The 10,762-nt window shown below is 36.7% G+C and overlaps 1 protein-coding gene across 2 annotated transcripts; it reads right to left on the reverse strand.

Moving 5' to 3' along the window:
* Window positions 1-906: 906 nt before the first annotated feature.
* LOC149564691 (uncharacterized) lies at window positions 907-10,109 on the reverse strand. Of its 2 annotated transcripts, none has more exons than XM_089818243.1 (21): window positions 8,949-10,109; window positions 7,001-7,122; window positions 6,241-6,329; window positions 6,034-6,066; window positions 5,827-5,929; window positions 5,415-5,457; window positions 5,177-5,277; window positions 5,025-5,089; window positions 4,603-4,929; window positions 4,424-4,499; window positions 4,227-4,323; window positions 4,052-4,139; window positions 3,787-3,942; window positions 3,520-3,693; window positions 3,279-3,401; window positions 3,090-3,173; window positions 2,787-2,971; window positions 2,497-2,635; window positions 1,988-2,062; window positions 1,600-1,890; window positions 907-1,494 (listed from the first exon to the last, which is right to left on the reverse strand). In XM_089818243.1, exons 1-21 carry the CDS (start codon window positions 9,164-9,166, stop codon window positions 1,381-1,383), a joined length of 2,703 nt encoding a protein of 900 aa, XP_089674369.1. In that variant the 5' UTR covers window positions 9,167-10,109; the 3' UTR covers window positions 907-1,380. The 2 variants fall into 2 exon arrangements, with proteins under 2 accessions (XP_089674369.1, XP_089674368.1); XM_089818242.1 differs by having other exon boundaries at window positions 3,520-3,696.
* Between the last annotated feature and the right edge of the window lie 653 nt (window positions 10,110-10,762).

Here is a 10,762-nt window from a genome sequence, read left to right on the forward strand (position 1 = left end):
AAACTCTCTACTCCCATATTTTTTGGAAGCGCTGATACAAAAATGATGTGCATTACTTGTCTCTAGTCTACAATCTGTTAATATCACTATAGGTTTAAGAAACAAAAACAACAGACAAAAGAGAGTAAGGCAGAAAGAACAATCATTACTCAATAAATAATAAGTATCCAAAAAAATTCATTTTTACGGAAGCTAGAAATTTTGAATTATATTATAACAGCATCACTCCATTATTCTATCGCTCTCTCATTTAACAAATATGTAAATAAGCATCAGTAAGCAAATGGCTCTTATTTGGGCTCTAAAAATCTTTAGAATGCATGTAGATGACAGATGCTTCCATTGCCTCTCGGAAATAAAGTAGTTGCACACATCCGCTACTACCAGAAATTCCTCCTTTTCTAACACACTGCGTTCAGTTCCCTGTAGGATAGCTCCTCAACAAGACTCGAGGCCTTAATGGGCAATTGTAATTGAAAGTTTAGATGCCCATGGGCAAATTGACAATTCTGATCTTGAATCACATGTTTTTAAGGGAGAAAAAGGCACACAAGCTTTTTGGGTCTAGCATCAATTGGAACCCCTCTGAGCTTTTATAGGAGCTAGCTTCTGTATTGAGCGACAGCCAAATTTAATATTGCTCAAAATTTCTCCGATCATGTTGGGCTGTAGCCATTTTCAGTCATTGCTAAACCCTGTTCTAATTATGTTCAAGACTGTGATTTACAATTAACATTCATAAAGACTTGGAATTTTCAAAAAGGGTTCATTCAGGATTAAAGAAGCAGAAGTTGCATTGATCCATAAATTTCCTTCCAAAAGCAAGTTGAGAGTTTATGAATTCCTGATAAAACAACGACCATTCATAGAATATGACAAAACACATAACAAAAGTTTCTCAATAGCTGAGGAAAAATATATTGTATATTAAAATATGTTCTGAAAATAACAAATTAAAACACTAAAGCTGACCTCATCTGAGAAGAGGAAAATCAACTACTTTATATGACTGGATTACTCACTAGCCAAGCTCACTGATAATGAAGACTAACACAATCAGACAAATAACAACTCATCACACCCGTGATTCTGGTTGGAAAAGGGACGAATATAGTTCGCTTATAGAAAATAATTAAAACGACTAATACTGGAAAGACTGATGTTGTTCGCTTTGGATCACCAGAAGAGTCAAAGAAAGCACTGTAAGGAAATCAGTTTGATTTCAAATCCTATTTACAGGGTTCTAAGAGAGTTTCAGCACAGGCAACTGCAACATGCTCTTGGATTCAGTAACTGGTTAAGCACAACAAAGCCCACTTCAGCACTCAGTTGATTGACCAATTTGATTTTTACGTCAAAAATACAACCATTCCAAGTGCTTCACAAGAAGTATGTTGGGGACTGCCTTTTCCTGCTTCCACCTTCTCCATACAATTCATTCCATTCCTTCAGTTCGTTCATTCCAGCACCTTCAGATGAGAAACTTGGGGAGATCTGTTCAAAAGTCAAGTTCCTTTTTCTGTTAGATAAATTGCCTCTTTAGATAGAATTGAATAACCTTGCAATGAACAGTCATTCGCATTATTTTTTATAAATTACCTGCTTCTTTGCTTCCCTTAGGTCCTCCATTGTTAAGGGTCTAAGTTTAATGGCAGGTTCCTCGGTTTCATCTTTTTTCTCATCCTTTGTATCTTCCCCTTCCTTGATAGGCTGCTCAGAGGACTTCGTTTCCTGCCCATCCTTGCCAGGCTTCTCAGAGGACTTTGTTTCTTCTCCATCCTTGCTCAGCTTCTCAGTGGACTTTGCTTCTTCACCATCCTTGCTAGGCTCTGCAGAGGAATTTGATTCTCCTTCTCCCCCTTCTTTTTTCTCCATAATTTCTTTCTTAGCCTGGGCAAAACGAGGGCATTCCACTAGGTCTTCATAATTCTATATATTCATAACATTGATTGAACAAAAACAAAGAAAAGACACAGAATGTACCCACCTTTTCCTTTTCCTTTTCTATTTCTTTCTTTAGTAGCTCTCGAACTGGACGGTAAGCTGCAGTTGTGCATATGTTCTGCATTTGCATCCCAGGGCAAAAAATTGTCAGAAATAGCAAGATGTGCACTAGGACACAGATTCAGCTTATATTATCTGTTATGCTGAAAGATATCCAAAAGACAATATGCAAAACATCTCACTCAAAGTGGCTAGGCTGGAAGTTGCTGCAAGTGGGGAAAAGGGATTGTCTCACTGGTAAGTTTAACCTGGATGCATTAAGCATCATCATTCAATTTTGCCTTACAAAGTTAAGCTACCTGGCTGATGAATGGGCCTCTTGAGACAAGTAAAATGAAATGTCACATGGGTGCATTGACAGGCATCATTTAATGTCAATCTTAAAAACTTATCTGGGCTGAAGAATGTGCCTCTTCGAAAAAGAAGAATCACTTCCTGGAAATCAAAAGAGCTAAGACATAAGAAAGTAAATCAAGGTGCATAAATACCGACCTTGAGATCACTTCCAGTGTAGCCCTCAGTCATTAGTGCAAGCTCCTTGAAATCAAATCCTTCCTCAATGTTCTCTTTTGCCAGCAGTGTTCTAAGAATCTTTTCTCTATTCTCAGCATTTGGGAGTCCTACCATGATTCTGTAAAAAGGCCATCAAAAGAACATACACTATTAGATGAAACAAAATTAACATTAATAAAGCCAATTCAAAATCCTTGGTATATAATAATAGAAGTAGAACAATATGGTTGAAAGTTATATTCAGATTGAAATAATGTTTTCTGGATCACCTTCGCTCAAATCTTCTTATTATAGCTTCATCCAAATCAAAGGGCCTATTTGTTGCAGCCAAAACAAGAACACGCTCTGTGGACTTTGAGAGCAAACCATCCCAGTGAGCCATAAACTCATTCTTTATCTTTCTCATTGCCTCATGTTCACCAAATCTAGATCTCTGCCCTAACATGCTATCAACCTGCATAGACAAACAAAATATGGATTGGAAAAATTATGACAGTACCTATCTCAAACAGAAGAGCTCCTCAATGAATATTGCAAAAGATCTTGGCATCATAGAAATGGCAAAGTCGAACCTCATCAATGAAGATAACAGTAGGAGCGACTTTGGCAGCCAATGAAAACAATGCTCTTACATTCTTCTCATCTTCTCCAAACCACTGCATAGTAGAGGGTAATGGGCTAGTAAAACTTTTCATTTACTTATGACTTCACAACCTACTTTTTTCTAGCAAGCAATCAATAAAGAAATTTATGGTATGTACCTTTGAAGTTATGGTAGACATCGAGACATTAATGAAACTAGCATTGGCTTCAGTGGCAAGGGCCTTTGCCAACATTGTTTTCCCAGTCCCAGGTGGTCCAAAAAGTAGAATGCCTCTGCATGGCTGCATAGGATATAGAAACAAAGAGCTACTATTAAATACAATGTATTTCAGACATTCAGAGTGTTCATGCCAAAATGTCAAGTGATATTTCATCTTGGTACAAAATCATGGACTTTACCTTTAGAAGACCCCCTTTAAACAAGTCTGGACGTCGCAGAGGAAGCATTACAAGTTCTTGCAATGATTCCTTAACGTTTTCCAGTGAACCAATATCATCAAATGAAACACCAATTTTGCCTGCGGGAATGACTTCTGGCCTGAGTTTCTTTTCAAAATCATTGTCCGGGGCAACCTCCTTTCACAAATTAGGTCATTTGTATCAGTATAACTAGAGGTATTTGGGGCTATAAAAAATCATTGCAATAGGGAGTAATAGTAAACTTACTGGTTTTGGTGGAGCTGCAGGAGGTTTCCCATCTTTGGTGTTATCTGCTTCTTTCTTAGATGCATCCCCTTTAGAGGCAGGATCTGATTTCTCTCCTTCAGACTTATCTTCTGTAGAAGGTTCCATCTTTGCTTCAACCTTCCCATTTGTTGGGTCCTGAAGCAACAAAAATAGTGGGACAGAAGCGAGATAAGGATAATGAACACCACTACAGCCCTAACAATAAATTCCAAATATGTGAGAACAAAGAAAAAGTTGATGCAACCTGTGGGTTTTCTCCATTGGACTCCATTTGCAATGTCTCTTTGCTGCCTAATTCTCCTGCTCGGAATATGTTTAGACCATGTGCCAAACTATGCAATGCACCAAATGCATATATTCAGTGGCAAAATCAATAACCATAATAAATCTACTGGATAGATTATAGATTAGAAAAATACCTTTGGGATGAAATAATAAGCCTTCCACCACGGTAATTAGGCTCCTCTGTATTCATGAGGTGATGGGAAATGGCAGAGATCACAATTTCCTCAATATCTACAAGAACAAATTGTTAGTTTAGAAAGAAGAACTTGAGATGAAGTACAAGCCATTACCATTTATGCCATTTAAAGGAAAATAGTTACAGAAAACTCACAATTACTGAGAAGCCTCGTGTCACAGAAACAAATACTACCCAGATCATCACATTCAACATCATTTGCTGCAAGAATCTGTTAGAAAGAAAGAGACACATAGTGATTTGTAAAATCTGGATATGCATTAAGAGATAAACTGCTGTATTGCCATGTTGTTGGGATCTATTTGCAACCTTACCTCTGATACATGGTTCTTGTTGTCCTGGAATTGGATTGCTTTCATGTCTTCTTCAAGTTTGCTCTTCCAGTTCTCAGGTTGGGTATTGTCTTCAGAGGACTTTATATCAATTTTGTATGGAAACAGTAGTGACATTTTCTCCATGTTTCCACCACAACTTTGTTCATCCAAATCCAGAACTCTAGAGCCCAGAATCAGAATTGGTCCAGAAAGCTTCTTTATCATTTTACGGAACAATAAATAGGTCTTTTCTCCTCTGAACATGAGTTTCTCTACATCCCGCAAATACAGAATCACAGGACTAGTCCTTGACACAGAAATCAAAACCTGTGCAAATTATACAAAATATTTAGTAGCCAGTGATGGAATTTAATGATTGATAAATGTTCAGCATAATGCTCTGGTTTGGCTTTGAGATTTACCTTGTAAAGAGATTGCACAAGTAATTTGTCATCAAAAGCCCAAGAATTTGCTCGCTTCAAGGATGCTGCCAACACATGTTCAGAAGTTAGATGAGACCCTTTATAGTCTAGCTATTAACCACCACTACATAATTCAAATATTCAGAAATTACTTTGATTTGTAGGTGTCATAGATGGCCCAAGTCTTGACAACTCAGACTCTGTTGCTGAGGCGCCCTTACTGTTTTGAAGGCTACTTGTGCCTTCAGAATCCCTATAAGAATTAGGATACAAAATGTCAGTGGAAAATAACTGAATGGTTGACAATACTAAGCATACAGTATTTGAAAGCTCTTGTTGAGATTCTGACATATGAAGCATAGGATTTGGGGACATGGAGAACCTACATACCTTAGTTTTGACTCCATCCTGCTATTCTGTCGCCAAAGATAGGCTGCAAGCAAATCAAAAAGAAATTTTTAATATCTAAGACATGCAGTTAACAATAATCCAAAGTAATACCAAAACCATCTTCCGAAATTTGACAAGGTTAGAAAGATATTTAGAACATTTGAGGCAACAATCCCAACTTTTGTAGCACCCAAATGACATTTGTAGAGAGGTATCCAGGAGATTTAAGGTGGCAATCCCTGTGATTTTGGCACCCATATAGTATACTCTGGGGTTGATAGAATTGTGGCTATTGAAACATAAGGACTAAATCATGTGTACCCACTACTACATGCATTGACATTCCTATGTTCTCTCCTCTCTCCCAGCACAAATAAACAAATCTCCTAAACTCCACCAGCCCCCAAAATACCTGCTTTAGAACTGTTTGCTTCTGCACGCCCTGGTAGAATGGAAAGATTCTCAAGAAGGCTATTCACGCAGTCCAATGCAGTCTCAGAAAATGACTTTGAATCCTGTTAAGACAACACAAGGAAAGATGTCCAGGACTTAGAATATCTTCTAAGCTGCGAAAGAAAAATATAACTAGCTTTTCTAATTCCAGGGTTGACAATCTTACAGGATCCATGCCTCCTCCATGTTTCCTTTGCAACTGCAATGAAATATAAATGTAAAGAAACATATTATAGCATGTAATATGAGATAGAAGCAAGTAATAGAGGATCCAACAAATAAATATCAAAATTTACACCAGGGGGAAACAACATCACAAACTATAAAATGCTCTGACCATCCAAAACTTTAAAAGTGTTTTTCTTTTACATACCTTCAAGCAGAAGTCAGTAGCATCAAGCAAAAGTAATTTTGCTGCAAAGTAATGTGATAATGCCTTGGCAAGTGTTTGAGGATAGGGTTCTGCATATAAACATTAAGAAAACATGATTTTGATTTTTGTCATATAAAAAATATGCATCTCGGAATTGATTCTACAACTTAAAAACCTTGTAGCATATCTGCATAAAGAAGATATTATCAATTCCACCATAACCAAATACTTGGAGGAACTCTGCACTTTTGATATGATGCAAATTGAGTAACTCAAATTCCTAACAGTAAACATATTTAGTTTTATCTAGGGAAATTTCAGGGCATTGGAAGTGTCAAATCAATTATACAAGTATGAAGTGAATTTGCAAAATAAGATGTAAATGACAATTCATACTGAAGAGCTTAGACAGCCTTCTGGTTGTTTAATGGGGAGAAAGTTCCACCTACAATACTAAGGGAAGCCTATAGCATTTTTCTTTTAATCAATGGAAAATATTACAAAGCTTTATAACTTTGTAGGAACATAATATTTACTTTCCTAATGTCATACTTCGAGAGTAGAATATACAAACAATGCCCATGTTCGATTCCCAATCTCAATACATAGCCTTCCATAAATGAAAAATATTGCTAGGGACTCAGTCAAAGAACTCCCACGGGATTTAGAATTATCTGCAGCTACAAAAGAGGAATGATTCCCCCAAAAAAAAATTAATAAAACAGGGGCTAAAGTTCGAGGAAGATGAAAGAAATCAAACCTGCAGGTCCAGAAAGCAAAATTGCGCGGCTTGCAGGTGCCAGATTACGCGTATATTTGGAAAATTGCTCCTGCTTTAAATAAACAAATGCTGCACTTGTTAACAGTGCTTTGGTCTGCTCACTGCACACACAACATTAAGTCCCAACAAAAATCTCAATTCTTTTCAGGTTCAATTATGAAATTCCAACAAAACTTCAATCTTCTTTCTGTAAAATGAAAATTAATAAAATGCTGAAAGGACATTTGTAAGAACTAAAACAACATGAAAGTTGAAATAGTATAAATTAGCCTGCTAAAAACAGAATATTTATAACATATTCTATGATCGTTTCGTTAGCATAAAACAATAAATCTAGAAGTAAATGTCTATATTTTACAGTGAAATGCAGAACATGTAGGGATAAAGTTGAAAATCTGTGAGCTCTATCCAGAAAATAGTAATTTAAATTAACAAAAGCTTAAATATTTTTTTGTCAAAATACATGTTTCCCATCAAATTTAACAAACATTTATAACTTGAAAACCTTTCCTAAAGTGATTCAAATCTCCTGTATAGATATTGAACAGGATGGTGTACTCCAAGCTCTCTGGAATTAATCTGTACATTACACGTTTGGAAATTTTGGCTACTTGAACATTTTTTCCTTTTCTTGATGTGTATACTTAACTAAATTTCAAAAATTGTGTCAAACACAAACACACACAGGTACAATTTTTAACATTGATATAGATTTCAGGATCTCTAGCTTTCACATTTTACATTCCCAAAAGCAATCGTTTGTTGGAAGAAACGAACTATAGCAAGAGGACTTGTAGCTCTAGTGGCAAGGCAGTCTTACTCACAGAGCATAGTCATGGAAAGCACTTAGAATGGAGTCTCTGCCTAAAGCACAAAGGAAGAAAACAATTAATACCTCAAATAAAAGTACTAGTAACTATGTTGGTCTTCTACTGTACCCAGTACCATTGTAGGAAAGCTTTTGGATACTTTCGCTGCCAGATCCTAAAGCAAAAAGCAAGGAAACAAGCCGCATCTCAACTATAATTCATTGTACATTTCCAGAAACAATCATTCATAGGAAGAAACGAGCCATAACGAAAAGACTAGTAACTTTGGGGGCAAGGCCAACTAAATCACGGAGTATAGGCATTGAAGGCTCTTAGGATGGAGAGTCTACCCAAAGCACAGTCGAAGAAAACAAACTATACCTCAAATTACAAAGAACTGGTAGCTATTGTGGTCATCTGGTGTACCCATTACAATCATGGAACTTTTGGATACTGTCTTTGCCAGATCCCAAAGCACAAAGCAAGCAAACAAACGACGCTATAACTATAAAGAATTAATCGCTGTGATGGCAGCCTCACAGAACATCCTTACACACCCAACACAATCATAGGAAAGTCCTAGAATGGCGTCTTTGTAACTCCCAAAGCATAAAAAGAAACGAACAAGCGATATCTCAAACTACAAAGAGCAAAGGAGCAGAAACATCTTCGCCAGCAAAGCTAAGCATTGCACGGCTATTGGGTTTAAGTCTAACTAGGAATGTGAATTGTTTGAACATATCTATATTTTCGTCCCCAGGGCCTCTCGCCTGTCTCTGTTCTTATGCTAGTCTTTATATAGATCAGTTAGAACTCAAATCTAACACCTTCAAACTGGTGGATAGTCTATCAACAAGCTACTAGCCAGCTAACCTTCTTTAATCTGAACTATGGATTATTACCTCTATGAATGCTAGCCGATGCACTAAAAGACATTATTTTACCAAAAAAAGCGTTGAACTCCAAACAATTCATTTTTCGTATCAAAAGCGCATTTTCATTCACAAAAACTTACATTTCCGACAATTCAATCATCATCTTATAGCCTTAAATTCGAAACCTATGCAGTTAATGTAGACGCATATTTGTAATACTTAACATACAAGATTTTCTCTTACCTCAGATAATATGGAAACTCCTCGAACGTAACGTTGCAAGATTTCCCGTCAACAACCTGATTCGTAAGCTCGAGCTCCATGAGTTCTTGGTAATTGACGGAACTTCCAAGCGTAGCCAATTTCTGGAAAGTTTGCGAACGTCCCGTAGCCAGGCCTAGCCCCAGGCCAACCCCCAGACCCACGCTCAAGGCTGACATCAATACGTTTTTCTGCTCCATTATAATTTGCAGATCCAACAGAGATTCGAACCAGCGACGTCAAAATTCAATTTTTCTTTTCTATATAATTCTGCTTGTCAGGATTCGAAGCCGCCTCTTCGAAATTCCTCCCACAATATAATTTCTGAGATACCACTTTCCAGGATCCCAGTCTCTGTAGGGCAAAATAACTTCGTGCAGTTTCAGCTTTGCGACTTTCAAGTCCGAAACTGCAAAGCCTATAGCACAAAATAATGTTTGATATTTCAGCTTTACGGCTCCGATGGCTGACGTTTCAAAATCTGTGGAACAAAATTCTTTCTCAAATTTCAATCTTAACACTTTAAGTTTTGAAATTTTCAGCTTTACGACTGTGACGACTCCTGCAAATTCTACCGAAACAAAAATAATTAAAAAAATCTCAGCTTGAAAATGCCCGAGACATCGATTTCTATTCAAACAAAAGAATTTCTGAGATTTGGCCTTGATGACATAAAATTCTTGGTGCTTCAGAATCAGACAAATTTCGTTCACTTCAAAATTTGTACTTCAGGGGCCGAAGCATAAAACAATCTACACAACAAAATAACCTCTGGTTTGTAAGAACCTCCACCTTACGATTTGGAAGCCTAAAACTGTCAAATCTATTGACCTAAAACAAATTGAAATTTCAGGTTTGCACCTATGAGGCCTGAAACCTCAAAAGCTATACCAAATTTCTTTCTAAAATTTTGATTTTCAGACTTCTCAGAGTGCAAGGAACGAAATCTTCCCAACCCAAACGTCTAAGCAATCTCTGTAAATTCACGTTTCAATTTGACGGATTTGAAGCCTGAAGCCTTAAAAAAATGAACTTAATCTCCGAAAGTCTTTAGGACAAAATAATTTCTCTCTTTGCACTTCAGTTTGGCGAGAAGCGAGAACTCTGGCTCGTCTTTTGATTTTCCACAATTGTCATGTGACTGTCTCATACAGTTCTAACGTGGGTTATTTATAGGCCAAGTCACTGCCGTGAAAATGTACCTGGAAAAACTCCGGCGGCCGTGATTTTCATCCCTGCAATTTGTTTGGTGGTGGGGCCCAAATTAGCGGTGAGCACGTTCTGGTCAGTGCCGTGATACCAAACAGAATGGCGGCGCGTGTAGACCATTTTGTTCGTATAATAGAATTCCTTGGTTAAATTTGATGGCTGCAAGATACTATTTAAAAGTACTAGTTTTTTTTAATTACATTGTTGTTTATTAGTGAAGTTAATGTATTTTTAAAAATTAAAATTAAATTTAAAGTCTGATGTTTGAAAATAATTAGATTAAGTTGGTATAATGGTATATTTGTGTTGGGCGCACTTATTATTGTTTTTCTATCAATTTGGTGGAATGAGTATCAAAATATATAATAACTTAATGAAATGAGATTTTTACTATTGATATGTTAACTTTTTTATTTCTAGATTCAAATGTGTGGAGGATTTCTTGTATTGACATTTTAGATTACAAACTTATATTGGAGAGACTATGTAGTAGTCATCCATGTTGGCTAATTTCAAAAAGTGTTATGTTCACCCCTCAAAAGTCACTCAATGGACCAATCAGCAATCAAGAAAACTAAAAAATGATC

This window comes from Cupressus sempervirens, chromosome 3 (assembly GCF_028749045.1).
Source record: "Cupressus sempervirens isolate cs-2001-9-10 chromosome 3, ASM2874904v1, whole genome shotgun sequence".
NCBI lineage: Eukaryota > Viridiplantae > Streptophyta > Pinopsida > Cupressales > Cupressaceae > Cupressus > Cupressus sempervirens.

What these genes read in the sequence shown, in the direction of transcription:
- LOC149564691 (XM_089818242.1), bottom strand. Translation starts at nt 9,166, where the DNA reads ATGGAGCAGAAAAACGTATTGATGTCAGCCTTGAGCGTGGGTCTGGGG. An exon ending in TAGAAAAGGAAAAGGAAAAG is followed by an intron (nt 1,891 to 1,987) that starts GTGGGTACATTC and finishes CGTTTTGCCCAG; the next exon opens with GCTAAGAAAGAAATTATGGA. An exon ending in TAAGGGAAGCAAAGAAGCAG is followed by an intron (nt 1,495 to 1,599) that starts GTAATTTATAAA and finishes ACTTTTGAACAG; the next exon opens with ATCTCCCCAAGTTTCTCATC.